Raw genomic sequence first — 20613 nt, 5'->3', positions numbered from 1 at the left:
AGAACTATTAAAGAAAGTAGGAGACAGTTACAATCCCAAGAAGAAGAGAACTTCCAAGGTTAAGACCCCTGGCACTGCTGGGGCTAACAAGAAAAGGAAGGTTGCCCCTTCCAACACTGTGGAGAGTCCTCCCTCACGAGGAAGAGCCACCAGAAGTCAACTAAAGCAGATTGAGTAGGAGTTGCAGAAAGCTTTAGATGAAAGCAAGAAGAAAAGGATGGACAAAGGGAAAGAAAAAGTGGTAGAGCCTGTTGAGGGTGTTGATGTGGATGAGATGGACCTGGTCCATCAAGGTGAACAAGTGACTATCGAGGTAGAGGTTCAGACCCCTAAGCCCAAGAAAGCCAAGACTTCTTCTAAGAAATCTACATCTGTACCCAAGTCTGCTGAACCATCTACCTTGGCCAAAAGGACCAGGTCTGCAGTGAAAACCAAACAAGTTAAAATTGCTGAAGAAAAAGAATGTAGTGAAGAAGAGGAGGATGAGTCAGACAGTGACAAGGACAAGCTGGCCAAGTTTGGCAAACGAACTATCTTGAAGGGTAGTCTCCTGAAGGATTTGGAGGAAGAAGGGATGGTCATGCTGCTGGAAAAATTAGAGGTGCAAGGGTGGAAGGACATGGTCCTTCAGATAGATGCAAGACTGGCAAGGAATGAAACTATTGAATTCATGGCCAATGCTGAGGTAAAGGATGGAAGAGTCACCAGTCTGGTGAAAGGGATACATATTTCTTTTAATGCAAAGGAGCTGGGTGACATACTACGTGTACCTTCTGAAGGATACAGTGATTACACAAGGCAGAAATGGCCAAGCCTAGACACCCTTCTTACTGCCCTGACCATCACCAGAAAATTCTGTGATAATGAAGAAGAAAGTGAGCCCAAGGCTGTCTACAAAAGTGAAATGAACCCCCTTCCCCCATCCCCCCACAAGGTATTGTTTGAATTCATCAACAAGTGCGTTCTTCCTAGGCAGTAAAGGAGGCATAATGCCAACTTCATGGACTTGGTTTTGATAGAATGACTGGATAGTGGGAGGCAGATCAATTGGCCTGAATTTATTATCTAACTTCTTGATAGGGTTATCAATAGCTCCAAAGTCCATGCAATTCCCTATGGCTTCATTCTCACTGTTGTTCTTGCTCATTTTAAGGTGCCACTGAAGAAGTGGGAGATGGCTATAAGCAAAGACCATTTTGGGGTTAACACCCTGCTCGCTTGTGATTATGAGGTCCATGTCACTCAAAATAAACCTGGTTCATCTAAAAGGACACCAGTAAATAGCAAGGTCAGAGCTTTGGTGCATGAGAGTGGGGCAAAGAATGCTGAGATAGCAAGGCTAAAGACACGATTGGCTGAGGTAGAATCTGAGAGAGATGCTCTCCGAACAAAACTTGCAAAGGAAAAGGAGAAGAATGATGGAATTGTTCAAAACATGTTGCACCTTTTCCAAGCTAAAAATCAAGCCTCTAGTTCTTCCAAGCCTTAACTTCCTAGCCCAGTCTCGAAATTTCAGTGACCTTGATTCGGGATATCTCTTGTTTTTGCTCATGTTTTCAGTATTTTTATTTCTTTTTATGTTTTGTGGAAGAATCATATCGACTATCAATGAAATCTGCTGGTTTTTGCTCTAATTGTATGTTTATATTTCTCTGATAGTTTAAATTCTTAGTCTGATTATTGATAATTAATCCATGAATGCATTTGAAGTAGCCCATTGGCCATGAGTAAGTTTTAAGATATGGGTTGCACATATTTTTTATGAAACTTTTCGATGATGCTAAAATGGGGAAAAGGTATGATTTGTATTCTGAACAGTGATATTTATAACCTGATGAACATGGTCCTTGATGATAAGTGAAAATTGTTCTAACATTGTGTTGATGTTGGGCTAAGTTGAAACAGGTCCTAAGCTTATGGAAGCACAGAGTTTGTCATCATCAAAAAGGGGGAATTTGTTGGCCCAAGTAAAGGATAATTTTAAAGATTGACAAAGGAACTCAGGAATGAACCAGGTCCATCACCGGTAGGCATAGACACGGATTCAAAGCACGTGAGATGCACATGCAGGAGAGAAACAAAATCTGGCATAATAATAGATATCTCCTGATCAAAAAGATTGCATAATTGATAAGGAGAAGGACTCCTTACTCAACGAGAATATTATCCAAGATAAGGAAGGAGTTAGGAGTTGAGATTAACTAGAACTCTTCCACCAAGGAAGAGTAGCATTAGAACTCTAGTTATTTCTTCATCTACTAACTCTATATATTGCAGGATGTTCTCACTCTACAAGTAACGCACAAAAGCAGAAGTTAAACGTGAATTGAGAGCAAAATAGTAAGGCATTTTGCAAGCAGTTCGTGTGTGATTCAAGTGTGCGAATCTGAAGCTACATGAACCAGATAGAAGAACCAGCTCCAAGTGTCTATCTTTTATTCTAGTTCAATTGTAGTAGGTATTTTCATATTGTACCTTTCAGCTTTATCTAGAGGCAATTGTAATAGGTACTCAGAGTATTCAAGTTAGAGTTAACTTGAAGTTGTCGCAGCAGTTAGAGGTTCGTTGCCACAACGGGATTAGAGTTAATCCTAGGTTTACAAAAGTATTTTATAAATGCAGTTTTTGGCTCAGTGATTTAGTAGAGAGTTCGAAAAAATCCTACTGGGAAGTAGGTCGCGGTTTTTTCACCTTTTGAGCCAGGCGTTTTTCACGTAAAATACTTGTGTTTTTTAATTTCTGCATTTATTATTCCGCAATAGTAGTATAAGGAACACATAGAAGAACCAGGTCCTTCTATAATATGTGCACGCGAAAAATTGGACACCACACAAATCACCCCCTCTTGTGTGTGGTATTGAAGTTGAAACATCACAGGGATATAACTTATATATAAACATCGACAATGTAATAATTTTTACGCTACTGTATTTAACATATCATAATATATAACAGCTATTTATCCTTATCTTTATGTTGATCTAACAGTCTAAATATTTATTTACATTATCAACGTTTAAACTCAAAAGAAAAGAAACGACGTAGAAGCAACAAAAATGCTTTGTACTTGTCCAGAATATTATTATGTTCATTCAGGTCAAAATTAAATAGCTTTGACATTTTCTAAATGTCAGCAAATTTTGAAAGGTTCAAAAATATAGTGAGTGATTGAGAAAAGAAACAGTGGTTTGGTCGCTTGCCTTAGTATTTGCGTACAAAACTTTCCTTAAAAAAGCCACAAGCCTTTGATTTTTATCTCATTTTATTTGGTAATATTTGGTTTGAGATCACTCACCAACCATGCCAATATTAGTTACATCTTCTCTTGACTATACACACAATTTATATTATACTCCAAAATATTAAGAAAACCAAAACATAGGACAAAAGGAAAAAAACATTTCATCTTAACCAAAATCCTAAATTAACTTCCTTTGTTCTCTACTATATAAAGTGACAGTCTTAACCATATTTTGTACTCTTCATCTTCACTACTCACTAAGATTTCATCAAAGCAAAAAATTAGCAAAGATCAATTTAATGGCTTCTATTAATTGTTTTCACTTAAGAATTCTGATTTTGGAATTCTTGGTTTTGGTACTTATTAGCATTTGTTTTAGCAGTTTGCATGGGATTAGTGATTCACATTTGAGTCTTGATTATTACAAGAAAACATGTCCTTCTGTAGAAGGAATTGTGAGGAAAGAAATGGAATGTGCTTGTCTTTCTGATCCTCGTAATGCTGCTTTGATTTTGAGATTACATTTCCATGACTGCTTTGTTCAGGTAATCGGAGAAATAAAAATATTCTCAATTCACCTTATTGAAATTACTGAATTGTGCGAGCATCTCATCTAAATGTTTAAGCTAATAGAGAGAGTAGAGGCAGATCCAGGATTTAAATCCTATGGGTTCAATTTTAAGATTTTTAATATTGAACCCATTATATTTTTAAAGTTGTGGGTTCATATCTACTATTTTTGCAATTTTAATGAATTTTTACATACAGATTTTTACTCTGTGTCGAAAATTATGAGTTCCGTTGAACCCGTAGCTAGTACGCTACATCCGCCTCTGAGAGAGTATATTTTAAATAACACAAGTTTATTATTTCATCACCTCCACTCTCTCGTGTGAGCTCGATTGTTTTTCATGAGTCAAACACGAGTTGATTTATACAAATAGCACATTTATGGCCTTGTATTTATAAATTGGCCTCTTTTTCAAAATTAGACCAATGGTCAAGAGTTCGAGAGTATCTACCGGGTATGAAGTTAAAAATTCAAAGCTAATACAAAGCACGAGTCTAGTTTTCGAAACATGGTCAACTTTTAAATATAAACCAGAAAAGTGGTCAACTGGTGTAAAGTCGCGTCAAATACATGAAAAATATTTTTTATTTTATTTTATGTGTGGCGGTAAGATTTGAACCCTGAAACTCTTGATTGTTATTTTACAATGTTGAATTATGTGACTATTTTATCAAAAACTTTAATAAGTTACTGAAAAACGTTGAATTTTTTATTTGACAGGGTTGCGATGGCTCGGTATTATTGGATGATACAGTGACATTAAAAGGAGAAAAGAATGCTCCCAACAACAAGAATGCATTGAAAGGATTCAGAATTATTGATAGAATTAAAAACAGGCTTGAATCAGAGTGCCCAGGAACTGTTTCTTGTGCTGATATTCTTACTATTGCTGCTAGAGATGCAGTTCTTTTGGTATATATTCTTGGAATGTTATTTATCATAACTATAAAATATTAGTGTTTATGTTTCTGGGATTATTATTTTAATTAATTTATCATCATAGGAATAAGCGAAGTTGTAGTAATAATTCATTAATTAATGATGTTTTTAATTAATTTGGTCGCAGGTTGGTGGACCTTATTGGGATGTACCAGTAGGTAGAAAAGATTCAAAAAATGCAGCATATGAATTGACTGATACAAATCTTCCAACTGCTGACGAAGGACTTATTTCTATTATTTCTAAGTTTATTTCACAGGGACTTTCTGTCACTGATATGGTTGCTCTTTCGGGTAAGCATTGTTATAGTTTATATGATACTTTTTTCTTCTAATCTATTCGAAAAAGAATGATACATTTCTATATGTGAAAACTCTTAACTTTAAACTTCTCATTTTACTCTTAGTAACATGCTCTTATAAGTTATATCCGTAAAAATATCATGGCATATCTAAGACCACCGGAGACGGACGTAGAAATAAGTTGCCGGTTCATCCGAACTCAATAACTTTGGCTCAAACCTTATATATGTGTTAAGAATTTCATTAGAAGGCTATATAGTTAATAGATTTCGAACCTAATAAATAGAATGGGTTGTAGTAGAATTCCGAACTCGAACCCACAATATTCATAGCCTGGATCCGCCTCTAAAGACCACAAGTTCTAAAGACACTTTTAGTATATGCCAAAAGTCTTTCGCTCTTTCTAAAAATTCCGTGCTTAGTTAAATACAGTCATATAAAAATATAACATGGGAGCAAGAAGTCTTTTAAATTATGATTTGCATGGCTTACTAAATTATCACAAAATTAGTAGTAATTGTTTTTAACTTTTAACATTATTGGCAGGTGCACACACAATAGGGAAAGCAAGATGTGTGAACTTCAGAAATAGAATTTATGGAGATTTTCGAATGACAACTTCAATAATAGATCCAATTTCTTCCTCATACCTTAGCAAATTGAAATCAGTATGCCCTCCTATTGGAAATATTGGATCAGACAACAATGAAACATCAATGGACAATGTAACTCCAAATTTATTTGACAATTCCTATTACCATGTTTTGCTTAAAGGAGAAGGACTCATAAATTCAGACCAAGAACTTTATTCCAGTTTTCTTGCAGTTCAAACAAAGAAAATTGTTGAGAAATATGCTGCAAATACAATTGCATTTTTTGAACAATTTGCTGAATCAATGGTGAAGATGGGAAATATTACAAATCCAGAAACTTATGTGAATGGTGAAGTTAGGAAGAGCTGCAGGTTTGTGAATACATAGAATGGTGCTACTTTTGGATCTTCAAAGACAATGAGATCTTCAAATTTTATGTAAAACACAAAGAATACTGAGAATTTGGAATTCAATTTTAATTTCTATTTGATTTGTTTGTAATTTCTCGAGCAGAAAATTCTATGATATGATATTATTGAGAATAGTTGAATCTTTTGTTATAGTAATGAAAATTCTAATGCGACAACTTTGTGGTTGAACTTAATGAACTCTTGAATTTCACATGTGAAATTTAAAATTTCATGACAATGATTATTTTATCAAAAAGAAAGCTTATGGGCCTTTATAAAAAAGAAAGCTTATGGGCCTAGACATTTCTTACTATAAGTTTGTTTTATAGTATATAAGGGGAAAATAGGCAAAATACAAAATTAGTCGGTCGTTCGAAACTAATTGCATTCGTTAGTTTAAAATGATATAAAAAAATAGGTGTATTTTTTTAATATATAATACACATATATGCAAATATATATATATATATATATATATACTATTATTTTTTAAAACAGCGAAAAATATACATTTTTCAAAACTTGAAGTCCATAATTAATTTTGGGCTATCATCTCCTCAATCTTCCTAGAATCCCATTTTCTTATAACATATTGATATAATCTGCAGTTTAAGCTATGAATCTAGATCTAAGCACATGCATTGAAGCAAAAGATGAAATCTGAGAGGATTTAGAGAGAGAAAATAGAAAGAAGGAGAACTGATCTTATTGATCTTGTATCTGTAATTGTGTATCTGAAATACATTATGTGTGGGTATATAACCACCCGTTCCTCACGTGTCTAACTAATAGAGAGAAAAGACTAAAGTGCCCTTACTTACTATCTCCCAATACTCCCCCTCAAGCTGGAGGGTGAAATATATCTAACACTCCAAGATTGGAAAGTAAGTGACTATGCTGGGCAGTAGGTAAGCCTTTGGTTAACAAGTCCTCAAGCTGCAGAGAAGAAGGAACATGATGAGTTGCAATAGGCCGGACTTGATCTTTTCTCTGACAAAATGGCAATCTATTTCGATGTGCTTTGTTCTTTCATGGAAGTTATAATTCCCTGCTATCTGGATAGCTGCCTTGTTGTCACAGAGTAGGTGCACAGGTCTTGAGACATTAATCCCCATTTCATCTAACAAGCCTAAAGTTATGTGACCTCAGCCACGGCTGCTGCCATGCTTTTGTACTCCGCTTCTGCAGAACTTCTACTCATTGTTTGTTGCTTCTTAGACTTCTAGGAAATCAATGAGTAGCTAGCTTTATTACATAGCCAGTAACAGACCTCCTTGTGTTTGGGCAAGCAGCCCAATCAGAGTCACAATAGGCAATGAGACTCTCAATTGGACTTGCCTGGAGCAATACTCCTAAACCTGGAGATCCTTTTATATATCTGACTACCCTTAAGTCTGCCTCCATATGTGACTGTTTAGGCCTTTTCATGAATTGACTCAAACTCTGAACTGTAACAACGCTGATATCTGATCGTGTAATGTTTAAGTATAAGAGCTTGCCAATCAACTGTTGGTTTGTTGTGATGTCTGTTAACTCAAGATCACCTGATTTCCCCATATAAGAGTCATAATCTACAATGGTCAGTCTCTGATTAAGTTCCAGAGGTGTAGTAACTGGATTAGATCCACTCAGCCTAACTTGTGAGATCAATTCCAAGGTATATTTTCTCTAATTGAGTAAGATGCCCCTCTTTGATCTCATCACTTCTATTCCAAGAAAGTATCTCAACTCTCCCAGATCTTTAACTTTAAACTGACTATGCAAAGTCATTTTTGCATCTTGTACCAGTGAAGAATTACTCCCAGTGATGAGTAAATCATCCACATAGATGAGGATAATTACCATCTCAGTCCCTTATTTCTTGGTGAAAAGAGAATGATCAAAAGCACTTTGTTCATATCCATTATTAAGCAAAGCTTCAGTTAGCTTGATATTCCATTATCGTGAGGCTTGTTTAAGCCCATAAAGTAATTTCAAAAGCTTACACACTTTATTCTCTCCCTGTTTGTGAAATCCCTATGGCAAACTCATATATACCTCTTCATAGAGGTCACCTTATAGAAAGGCATTATTAACATCCATCTGGAATAAATTCCATCCTCTTGAAGCAGCTATACTAATGACTGCCCTCACTGTGACCATTTTAGCCACGGGTGGGAATGTGTCATGATAGTCAAGTCCTTCCTTTTGGGTGCATCCTTTGGCAACTAATCTTGCTTTAAATCTCTCTACTTCTCCATTTGCTCTATATTTAATTTTATACACCCATTTGGATCCAATAGCTTGTTTCCCTGTTGGTAGATCTATTATCTCCCAAGTATGATTATCTTCTAGAGCCTGTATTTCTTGTTGCATAGCCTCAATCCGCTTGCTTTCTTGAGAAGCTTCCTTAAAAGAGCTAGGTTCAACACAAGTTGAAGAAGCCTTCAAATAAGACTGATATCCAGTAGTGATATTAGCATAAGACAAACCATTGGACAATGGATATGAACACTTCCTAGTAAATTTCTTATTTATCTCATAGTCTTTCAATTAAATTGGCGGCTTAGATGTTTTAACTGATGTCTTTGTGCCTTGGACCACATCAGAAGCTTGATCTCCTGTCAATGGTGCATGAGAGAGATCTAAGACTTCTGTGTTTTCATTTGCAGGGATTTGTTCTGCAAGTATGTCTTCTATTAGCTGAACTGAACTATTGATGATTTCATTAGCATCTGACACAGTGACTTGTTCTACAGGTGTTGCTTCTGTTGATTAAGCTTAATCATTTGTAGCGTGAATAGATTCTGAGACACCTGCTTCTATTTGAGGGAGAGCTGTATATTCTTGTACTGAGTGCTGAACATTATTCTTAAGGAAGACTTCTGTTGGATTCCATGAAATAGATGACTACAGAGGGAACAATTCATTCAAGCCTGATACTAGTTCCTTGAAAGGGAATACATGTGTCACGACCCAAAATTTACCTAGTCGTGATGACACCTAACCCAACCCGTTAGGTAAGCCAATTAACCACTAACCAATTCTAATAATAATTAATAAAGCAATTAAATAAAGAAATATTTAAATCTGATACATTCCCCAAGGACTGGTAGTACAAATCATAAGCTTCTAAGAATAGAGTTTACAAAGCTGAAATGAAGTAAATACATCATCTGTTTGAAGAGTATATAAACAGAGTTTTATAGATCTAAGGCTACCATGAACAAGAGGCAGCTACAACCGGAATACGGGTACATCTTCAATTCCAGCTCCCATCGATCTCAGCAATGTCAGCAGTCAATATCTACACGCAAGGTGCAGAAGTGTAATATGAGTACAACCGACCCCATGTACTCAATAAGTAACAAACCTAACCTTAGGTTGAAAGTAGTGACGAGCTTTTTCTAAGGTCAGAGTCCAGCTCCAATAACTAACAACAGTTCATAATAACATAAAGCAAGTAATGAAAAAGGTATCTGAGAAATAAAATGCTTAGTTCGGTCATAGTTCCAGAAAAATAGGCATTTCTTTTCAAGTATCTCAGTGAAAACCCAAATCTTTTACCGAAAATGCCAAAATACGAGTAAGTTTGAAAACTGTGATTTTTCCCAAAACTCCTTTCAATGATAAGCAAAATATTTCATTTTTAGATAGCATGAAGAAAGTACGTCTTTATGCCTACATGTCAAGATATAGGTAAAATCATAAATGTTCCCAAAGCTGGGTAACAAAAGGAAAGGCATCTCTATGCATGTATCTCAAGTACGCATGACAAATGCAATGCATCTCAATGATGAGCTCATGTACTCACACTCTCAGAGTACTCAATCTCACTGTCTCGCATTCCCTCTCACTATGCTCAATGCTCGCACACTCAATCACTTAGCACTGTACAATACCTGTTGCGGCGTACAGCCCGATCCACATATATATAGTCAACTGCGCTCACTAGGGGTGTGCAGACTCCGGAGGGGCTCCTACAGCCCAAGCGCTAAAATCAGCACGGACAACTCATGTGCTGCACGGACAACTCACTTGCCATAATATCAATATCTGGATCCGCACGGACAACTCACGTGCTATAGTATCAATATCCTCATAAATAGGCCTCCGGCCTAACTCAGGCATCAATCTCTTCAGTTTCACTCACGAGCTCACAATGTCATAAAACTAGTCCGACAATAATGATATGATGTATCAATAAATTGATAACTGAGATTGAGATATGATATGAATGCATGAATATGACTGAGTACGAAATATCAATGAGATCAGTGAAATGACAGCAAGAAATGACCACTATGGGTCCTAGCAGTATCGTCATAAAACCTAAATATGATATCTAGCATGATTGACAGCTCAATTACTTTATCACACGGTGAAAACACGGACATCAACAAAGTAGGACCACTATACAGTGCCATGGTAATAACAGAGTCCCAATTCACATGGCGCACGCCCATACGCCTGTCACTTAGCATGTGCGTCACCTCAATACCAATCACATAACACATATTTCGGTATTTCATACCCTCAGCACTAAGTTTAGAAGAGTTACTTACCTTGAACAAGCCAATACCAATGCCGAGCAAGCCAAGCGATGCTCCAAAGATGCCATCAAGCGTGTTCTGACCTCCGAACGGCTCGAAACTAACCAAAAACAACTCAAGCCCAAAAACGGCCAAAATGTCTAACCCGGGCCCGCACCTCGAAACCCGACAAAACTCATAAAATCCTACAACCCATTCAATTACGAGTCCAACCATACTAATTTTACTCAAATCCGACTTCGAATCGATGTTCAAAACTCAAAATTCACATTATGAAACTTTAGGCCAAAACTCTCAATTTCCTCTTTAAAATTCACAATCCAATTACCAAAAACGAAGATAGATTCATGAAAAATAACCAAACCCGAGTAGAGAACACTTACCCCAATTCATATGGTGAAAATTGCTTCAAGACTCATCTCAATCCGAACTCCATAGCTCCCAAAAAATAAAAATGGCTGAAACCCTCGAAATAGAGTACTTTATACTTCTGCCCAGGCATCCTCTTACGCGAACGCGGTAGAAGCCTCGCGTTCGCGAAGCACAAACCCACACTGCCTCACTTTGCACTACGCGTTCGCGAAAAAATCCTCACGAATGTGATGAAACACACTACCAGACTTCCGTGATCGCGGAGAACTCACTGCGAACGCGATGAAGAATCCATATAGATTGACCAACCCCCGCTCAACACTACGCGAACGCATAGCCATGGATGCGGACGCGAAGACTACAATCTTCAATCCAGTGCGAACGCGACCTCAGAAGCGCGAACATGAAGAACAAATAGCTCCATTGACCAAACACCTTTCGCTATCGCGGCCAAGCCTTCGCGATTGCGAAGAACGTCAGAAGCAACAGGTAACAGCAGAAAAATCAGCAATGCAAAAACCATTTGAAATAATCCGAACTACATCCGAAACTCACCCAAGCCCCTCGGGATCCCGTCCAAATATACTAGCAAGTCCCATAACATAATACGAATCTACTCGAGGCCTTAAATCACATATAACAATATCAAAATGATGAATCGCACCTCAAATCAAAATCTATGAACTTTGAAACTTCAAACTTCCACACCGATGCTGAAACTTATCAAATCACGTCCGATTGACCTCAAATTTTGCACACAAGTCACATTTGACATTACGGACCTGCTCTAACTTTCAAAATTGGAATCCAACCCCGATATCAAAAAGTCCACTCCCAGTCAAACTTTTTAAAATTTCAACTTTCGCCATTTCGAGCCAAATTCAACCACGGACCTCCAAATCACAATCTGGACGCGCTCCTAAGTCCAAAATCACCCAGCGAATCTAACAGAACCATCAAAATTCCAATCCGAGGTCAAATACTAAAAAGTCAAACTTGGTCAACTCTTTCAAATTTAAAGCTCCCTAGTTGAGAATCATTCTTCCAAATCAGTCCCGAATAACCTGAAAACCAAAACGACGATTCAAATAAGTCATAATACATCATACGGAGCTACTCATGCACTTGTCTCCCTTTGGCAGATTACTAGCATAACACAAGCAACCAACACTCGGAGGTGATCAATTTTTGCTGGCTTGTTATACAAAATCTCATGAGGAGATTTGCCCCTCAACACAAAAGTATTCCAATTGTAGATCAAATAAATAGTTGTTTTAACACATTCTCCCCAAAACCTTATTGGTATTGAGCTTTGAAATTTCAATGCTCTAGCTACCTCAAGTATGTGTCTATGCTTCCTTTCTATTACCATATTTTGTTGAGGGGTGTAAGTTAACTACTTTGATGTACAATTCCCAAAGAAAAGAACTACTCATTGAAACTAGAATTAAAACATTATGTGCCATTATCGGATCTCAACACTTTAACATTCAAACCAAACTTATTATGTATCATTGAGAAGAAATCCCCCAGTACAACTATTACTTCACATTTTGATTGCAACAAACACACCCAAATGTACCTACTATAGTCATCCACTAAGGTAACAAAATATCATTTCCTATTATAGGTAGGAATCCTGTGAGGACCTCACACATCTACATAAACAAGCTGAAAAACACTGCTAGTTGCCCTACTACTAGAAGGAAACTTCAATCTACTCTGCTTAGCTAATGGACATACTTCACAATCATGCTGCACTCTAGCATCTACCTTAGTCTTCAAGGAGGAAATATGTTGCATTGCATTTATTGATGGGTGCCCAAGTCTCATATGCCATAAAGTTGAATCCTCTATATCTTTAGTGCCAGTCTTTTTTTGTAGATATTGCTCTCCTTCGTAGTATATATAGACCACATAATTCCTTACCAATCCCCATCACCTTCCCATTGTAAAGACCATATAGTACATAGAAGTCAGGGAAGAATATTGCACAACATCTTAGTTCTTTGGTCAATTTTGAGACAGACAATAGATTGAATTTAAAGTCTGGAACATGCAAGACATCCTTCAAGATCTGATTGTTTAATATAGAAACATTCCATGTATGTGTTACTGTACATCTGTTGCATGTCGGAACTTGCACTCTATTACTATTTTAATGACTAGATTCCTTTATATCATGCAAAACTTCCTTATGAAAAGTAATATGGTGTGAGGCACCTGAATCTATTATCTAATCACATTCAAAAGCATTGGATAATAATGTCGGCATACCTGCCATAAGTGAATGACAATCACCTGAATTAGAATTGTTCAACAGACTAAACAATTATTTGTATTGATCTTCAGTAACAAAATTCCCTTGTGGTTGGTTCCCCTATGTTTGACTAGCAGAAGGATTCCCAACTTCAGTAGTAAAAATATTTGTATAAGACTTAGTACCAATACCCTGAACTTTCTTTTTGCTCTTGAAATCAGGGGGTAGCCTATGATTTTATATCAATTCTCCTTTAGGTGACCTTTATATCCACATTACTCACAAATCAACCCTGGTTTTCTTGCTTTGAACCCTTGATTAGAAACCTGAAATTTTTCAGCCAATATAGTTAATGGTTCTCGGTTGGATTCAGTCACTCCAAGTGTACACTGACTTTCTTCATGCACAACTAAGGCATATGCCTCATTCACTGTCAATACCGGTCTTTTAAGTAACACTTGACTTCTCACATGACTATAACTTTCATTCAAGCCAACAAGGAATTGCAACAACCTCAGATTCTTAAATTGTTCAATAAAAGGTCTAATTTCCTCACAATCACAACCTGGTCCTGCTACTAGTAGGTCTATTTTATCCCACAAAATCCTTCATTTTATAGTAATAAGAAGTCACTGAATCAGTACCTTGCGTCAATGAGCCAATCGCCTTCCACAATCGATACGTCTGAGTGAGGTTCGACTTGTCGAATCGTTCTTTGAATTCATTCCATACCTTCATTGCATTGGAGGCATAAATGATACTAGGTTGCAATTTGGCTGCGACTGTCCGTCCTATCCATGAGAGGACTATTGCGTTGCATCTTTCCCATTGATTCGTTGATTCTCCTTTGTATGAACTCTTCAAACAGGTTCCTTCTATAAAACCTAATTTGTTCTTAACCGGTAAAACTGTACGCATGGCTCGACTCCATAGCCCATAATTTTCCGGACCTATGAGCTTAATATCAATCAAGGCTATACCAGGAGTGTCCGATTCTCTCAAGTAAAGTGGGTGATTATGATCAATTCGAAGATTCTCTTTTTCTCCCATGGCTGTCCAAGTTCAAGTTATAACAATGGATGCCAAACGGAAATTGTGAGATCTTCAATCCAATTCCAAAATCGGTTGCTCTGATACTATAATATAATCTGCAGTTTAAGCTATGAATCTAGATCTAAGCATATGCATTGAAGCAAAAGATGAAATCTAAGAGAGGATTTAGAGAGAGAAAATAGAAAGAAGGAGAACTGATCTTATTGATCTTGTATCTCTAATTGTGTATCTAAAATACATCATGTGTGGGTATATAACCACTCGTTCCACACATGTCTAACTAATAGGGAGAAAAAACTAAACTACCCTTACTTACTATCTCCCGATACATGTATAAGAAAGAAGTATTAGAATAGAGAGGTTCAACCTTCAAAGTACTTGAATACATGCCATGGGCAAGCCTTCTCTCTCGTAGTTCTTGTGGAAGAATTATCGCTGATATAAAAAAATGAGCAAATAAAAATAAGAATTACCGTTGACTCTATTAATTATATAGTATCTTTTTTCATTTTACTTTATGTGATAATATTTGACAGATACAAAATTTAAAAGAATAAAATTTCTTGAAACTTGTTGTATCAAGCATAGTATTATATTTGTGGCTATAAAAATATGTTTTTAAAATGGGGAGCAAAATTATATTATTTTCAAATATAAAAAATTTTGTTTTTTTTTTTGGGAACAAAATTAGTAAGAAAATAATGTTACATAAATTAAAGAGTAAGATATAAGAACACAATATGATATATTGACCATTTATACATTAATATATCTAGGCCATACATCTATCACTGTTACAGTTAGTAAAATTATTAACGACCTCCTTTGAAAATAATATAATCTTTGAATTGTCAGAAATTTCAAGGAAAAAAGTTAAGAAACTGAAGAAATTGCAGGTTGAATGCCATAGAACTTGGTCGTATTTTTAACTAAATATTGTTACATTAATATGGCAGAGTGTATTATTTTTCCAATTGCCCCCCCCCCCCCCCCCCCCCCACACACACAAAAAGAAAAAGAAAAAGAAAAGAAGAAGAAAAGAAAATCAAATAACTTTTTGTTCCATTTCTAGTTTTCCCCTCAAATGATAATTCTTAGAGCATCTTTCAACCATTTATTTCATCGTTTGACCCATTCAATTAAAAATTCTACTTTTTTTGTTCCAGAAATCGACTAGTCTATTCTATTGAAATTAAAAGCTGCATTTGAATTTAGAATTCACTAAAGAAAAAGACATGTAATGTATGTCCCTTGACAATAAGTTGACGGTGGGGATAGGAAGTTATAGGGAAAAAAAAATTATTTGTTGCAATTTAATATGTGCCAACTCGTTCCACGTCTAGAAAAATTTCCTATTGAAGTTGAAAGAAGTTTCTATTTTGGTCCATATAATAATTATAATGTCTGTTGGAAGAATTAACCTAAGATCATTTAAAAAATCAACAAAAGATGTTGTTGGATGAATGTTATCTTTTTACTCTTAACTAAAGGTCCTAAGTTCAAATACTGAGAATAAAAAAATTAAAATACCTTCTGCTCCCGGCCCCTTAAATATAGATCCTCTTGACGTAAATTTTAATTTTTTGGCCAGTGAATGGAGGCGGACCTATGTTGTAAGTGTTCGGGAAAATTTTTGTGTATACATGTATATATTTTTTAAAATATTAATATATTAGTAGTGACACTATATTTACAAAGCAAATTTTGCTTGAATCTAAATGTGCATTCCGCAACTTTTAAATTCTGAATCTGCCTCCGCCGATGAACTCCGAATAAAAATACTGTTATTGCAAGATAAGGCTCACTATTATTGCATTGGACCCAACACACAACCTCAAAAGGTTTTGACGTGCACCTTCTATTTTGGGCATGTCAATGATAGATAGCGAATGGTCTGTAATTATATTCTACCCTTTCACAATTTGCACTTTTTTCTTCTTTTATGTTTCTCAACTTTTTCCCAATCCAACAATTACTTTTGTCAACTTATTATAGTATCTATTGTCTTCATTAAAATCTTGACCATGTCCAATAATGGATTGCTTCAAGTGGCGATGAATATAGTTTAAGTTCTATGAATATTTAACGGTGTAATAATTTAATAGAGTAAAAATATTTAGCAATTAAAATACTTATAAGATAATCACAAGTAAGTTTTTATAAAAGAAATTAATTAATAATTTAGTAAAAATAGTAGCTAACATGTTATTAATTACTTGTTTAACTATATCACTAATAGCATAAAAAATCTTTATACTATCAGAATGGATAACTTAAATCCTTGTAAAGTGATATACTGTTTGATGCATGATTTTTGTGTAATTACTTTTCAAGTAATTGATAATAATATGAGTTACTAGTGTCTTAAAAGGGCCTCAAGATATAATGTGTAATAAACAAGAAATATTACCTTTACTAACTATAGTTGTGCATTTTGCTTGAAAATAAATCAATAGTGACAAGCATTTAAGGGAAAATATCGGATAAATATAATTAACTGTAAATATTTCAACTCATTCACCGTAAATTGTGGACCTGTCATAAGAAATTTCCATGAAATTTCCTTGTCCAATCATATGTATATTAGTCCAATCGTATTTTATATGAGGGAGCAAGAGGGGAAAAAAGAAAAAAGAAAAATCTATTGGCTCTTTTGTGTAGAAGTTTGAAGATGTACATACATGTTCCTTTTGGTAAGTAAGGTTGGGAAAATGTAAATATAACAAGAAGATACTTTCTTGTATTTCCTCTTTTGGCATACCTTATATCCTATATATCTTCAACAATTCCTTTCTTGTACGTTTACTCTTTGTATCTAACTCTGGGTGTAACATAATAATAACTTATATTCCGGTAAATTACTATTTTTATTCTATAATATGATTAAATTATTTTCAATTTTGTGTGTTATATTAAATATATTTATACTACTAAAGTTTTCTGGGTGAGGTGAGCTTGCGGAGAGGTGGTTATTTGCCCCAGTTGGATCGTGGCAACTTTTCAATTCAATTTATGTTTTAGAGTTTGTTAATTTTGAAAGAAACCAATGCGAAATACGAGGTAATATTTCTTTTTATGATTTTTTACTCAGTGTCTGATATTCATATTGGGGTCCGATTAAATCCGGATTCATGATGAAAATCCTATATTGGGGGGATAAAGCGTTTCCTAACAAAGACGATTTTATATTATGGCTCGAACCTAAGACATTTGATTAAGAATGAAGAAGTACTTACTGATACACCGCAACCCATATTGATAAATAAGAGGTAACATTTTCCTTACACTTGTGAGGTTGACATTAGAGTTAAGTGAATTATATATTAATTTATGTCCAGCCGTTGTGACAAAGGATGGTGCACAATATGATAAGAAGAATCATTTTTTATAGGATTTTGGGTAACAATAAGGTCTAATTTGAAGCACATAAGCAAGAAAAGATATATGAATATGTACCTAAACGTGAATCAGTTCTTTACTTTTGATATTTGGGTATTATCATTGACCTTTTAATAAATTTGACGCGAAAGATTATATTCTGTATTTTTTATCTTCCTTTAAGGATCTCAAATTGTTTTATGTTTATTTGTTGTTGAAACAATGAGGATTACTATTGCTAGGCCAAAATTCGAATAGTTATACACCTATATATAACAAAACTAAAAAAAAGTGATGCCTTTTTTTTGTCGCCTTTGAAAAATTACCTCCTTGTCACTGCTTGGATGATAATGATACCATCTTCAAAATAATAAAACAGAAAAACTATAAAAAAAAAAATAAATAAATAAAACATACAAAATTACCCCCACATAATTTTAGTGTTAATCTTTACAGCATAAGAAAAAAGAGAGTTATAATTTTGTAGACTCTCGCTCCCACATTTTAAATGTTAATCTTTAGTTTAGTATCATAAGAAAGAAGAGAGTTGCAATTTTGTAGACTACCAACTCTTTCTTTTCTCTCTTTGAAGAGAAAGAGTCCAATCGTGTCTTCTTATGAAATCATTGGGAGGATCGTCGATTACACGTGTTACTACGATCAATAATTGTTTGTGTTTTCGCTCTTTTTGTTTATGGAAAAATTGACAATTACACGTGTTATTATAAAATCAGTAACAATTTATCAATTTTGCTTAATGTTTTATGTGGAGGACTAACAACTACACGTGTTATGTAAATGTTATTAGTAATAACTTTTTTAACTCTTTTTGTTTACGTGAAAGACTGACAATTACGCGTGGTAACACAAAATGTTTGAATCTTTTACCTGGAACTGATATTCGGTATTTATTAACTTCATTAATTTAAACTTACAATGCATAAGACTCGTTAAAAGAAGAAGCGCTTCCTTCTAGAAATTTTCATACCTAGCCCCAAGTCTCGAACTCGAGACCTAAATTTGAATACTTAAGATGATTATCATATTTTTTCACAAGGTACGCCCCACTTGGCCATTATCAAAGAGGAAGACTAAAGATTAGGAATTGACATTGACTAAAGAAAGGGAAATAAGTACATACTAATTAAGCGCTTGGAGAAAAAGCTCCAAATACCATGTATATTTCCACTCTTCACATGCATTTGAATTGACTTAAACATTTTTTCTCATTTTAAAATCCATAAGATTATAACGTACGAAAAAAGGAAAGGAAACTTCAATGAGAGGAGAAATTAAAGACTTGTAATTTGACTTGATCTAACAGCTAATTCACCACATTTTACATGTTCAATGTAACTTGACTTGCTATAACAAATCATATATACAGTCAAATCTCTTCCTAACAGTCTTTTTTGTTTCGATATTTTGACTTTTATAGTAAATGATTGTTATATACTTATAACAATATTTGACGTTTAAATATTTTTTGACTGTTATAAATAAAAACTTATCTAAAAATCAATTAATTTTCTTTTTTTAGTATTATATATAAAAGATAAAAAAATTATTCAAATTTAAAATCTAAAAAAATATGCATATTTCACTAGGTAAATATTGAAGAAAACCAATATGTTGTTAATAAATTCATAACTAAATATACAAGATTTAAACTCTAATGCACACATTTTAAAGCTACTAGAAAAATAAGATCTTTTAAGATTGATCGAAGAATTTTGTAATTGTAGTTGTTTCGTAGATTTCATTCTCTTACCAATATAACGCTTGAATTTGCGAAGATTCGTGTCCAAATTTTCAGCAAAAAAGTATCCAATATAAAATATGTCATGTGCAAATTTTCAAATCTTATGTCTTATGCAAGATATAAACTTTGTTAAATTAAAAGATTGTGTGCATATTTTTAGAATTATTATTAGTAATTTTAAAAATTCTATATGGTTGTTATAGAGGGATAATTTTACAAAAAGCATTAGGTAAAAAAAGCTATTATAGAGAGATAAATTATAACTTAAAAAATCGGTTCTCAGAAAACTTAACTTTTACAGTTAATGACTGTTATATATGGATGTTGTGTATAAATTGTAATGACCTGGTCATTTTGAGTATTACAGCCCCATTCCCCCATTTACTGCTTATCCTGTATTCAATTATAAATATGTGACTTGTCGGGGAGGTTTTAGAATGAATTGGAACATTTAGTTCCAAGATTTAAAGTTTAAGTTGAGAAATTTGACCGGATGTCGACTTATGTGTAAACGACTCTGGAATAAAGTTTTGATGATTCCAATAGCTCCGTATGGTAATTTTGGACTTAGGAGTGTGTCCGAAAATTATTTGAAAGTTCGTAGTTAAATTAGGCTTGAAATGGCGAAAATAGGAATTTAAAGTTGGGAAGTTTGACCGGGAGATTGACTTTTTGATATCGGGGTCGGAATCCGATTCTGAAAATTTGAATTGGTCTGTTATGTTATTTATGACTTGTGTGCAAAATTTGAGATCAATCGAACTTGATTTGATAAGTTTATGTCACGACCCAGTTCCACATATAGGTCGTGATGGAGTCCAACACTATAGCTAGGCAAGCCAACTAATAAATTAAACATATTTCGACAAAATTTAAATTCAAGAAAAATATAAATACCAAATTCTACCAAATGTGTATGCTAAAACCTAGTGTCATAAGTGTATGAGCATCTAGTAGATTATACAAAACCTCAAATACTGTATGAAATGAAAATAGACAGAATGAAAAAAAAAATACAATGAGAGACACTAGTGTGATGACCCAAAATGTCATTTTTAAATTTAATAATTAATTATGTGATCTAAGCACTATTTACCATTACTCGACTTGCGTGTGCAGTCCATAAAAATTTTTCGGAAAGTTTTCAGGTGAAAAATGAATTAAAATGTGAATTAGAGCTTTAAAACTCAACTGAGTTGA

The 20613-nt window shown here is 34.5% G+C and overlaps 2 protein-coding genes across 2 annotated transcripts; one reads left to right on the top strand and one right to left on the bottom strand.

Moving 5' to 3' along the window:
• The first annotated feature begins 3468 nt into the window (after positions 1–3468).
• Positions 3469–6196, top strand: LOC104111967 (peroxidase 11). Its single transcript, XM_009621788.4, has 4 exons — positions 3469–3786; positions 4533–4724; positions 4879–5044; positions 5600–6196. The coding sequence occupies exons 1-4, from the start codon at positions 3541–3543 to the stop codon at positions 6031–6033; spliced, it is 1038 nt and encodes a 345-aa protein (XP_009620083.1). The 5' UTR covers positions 3469–3540; the 3' UTR covers positions 6034–6196.
• A 1090-nt stretch (positions 6197–7286) lies between these two features.
• Positions 7287–7901, bottom strand: LOC108947849 (uncharacterized mitochondrial protein AtMg00810-like). The gene is made up of 2 exons (XM_018776235.1): positions 7761–7901; positions 7287–7643 (listed from the first exon to the last, which is right to left on the bottom strand). Exons 1-2 carry the CDS (start codon positions 7899–7901, stop codon positions 7287–7289), a joined length of 498 nt encoding a protein of 165 aa, XP_018631751.1.
• Positions 7902–20613: the final 12712 nt, after the last annotated feature.

Source organism: Nicotiana tomentosiformis, chromosome 10 (genome assembly GCF_000390325.3).
Source record: "Nicotiana tomentosiformis chromosome 10, ASM39032v3, whole genome shotgun sequence".
NCBI classification, from domain to species: domain Eukaryota; kingdom Viridiplantae; phylum Streptophyta; class Magnoliopsida; order Solanales; family Solanaceae; genus Nicotiana; species Nicotiana tomentosiformis.
The sequence above is the reverse complement of the archived record's forward strand: the minus strand, read 5'-3'. Positions and strand labels throughout refer to the sequence as shown.

What these genes read in the sequence shown, in the direction of transcription:
- LOC108947849 (XM_018776235.1), bottom strand. Translation starts at nt 7,901, where the DNA reads ATGGTAATTATCCTCATCTATGTGGATGATTTACTCATCACTGGGAGT. An exon ending in GATACTTTCTTGGAATAGAA is followed by an intron (nt 7,644 to 7,760) that starts GTGATGAGATCA and finishes GAACTTAATCAG; the next exon opens with AGACTGACCATTGTAGATTA.
- LOC104111967 (XM_009621788.4), top strand. Translation starts at nt 3,541, where the DNA reads ATGGCTTCTATTAATTGTTTTCACTTAAGAATTCTGATTTTGGAATTC. An exon ending in CTAGAGATGCAGTTCTTTTG is followed by an intron (nt 4,725 to 4,878) that starts GTATATATTCTT and finishes ATTTGGTCGCAG; the next exon opens with GTTGGTGGACCTTATTGGGA. An exon ending in TGATATGGTTGCTCTTTCGG is followed by an intron (nt 5,045 to 5,599) that starts GTAAGCATTGTT and finishes CATTATTGGCAG; the next exon opens with GTGCACACACAATAGGGAAA.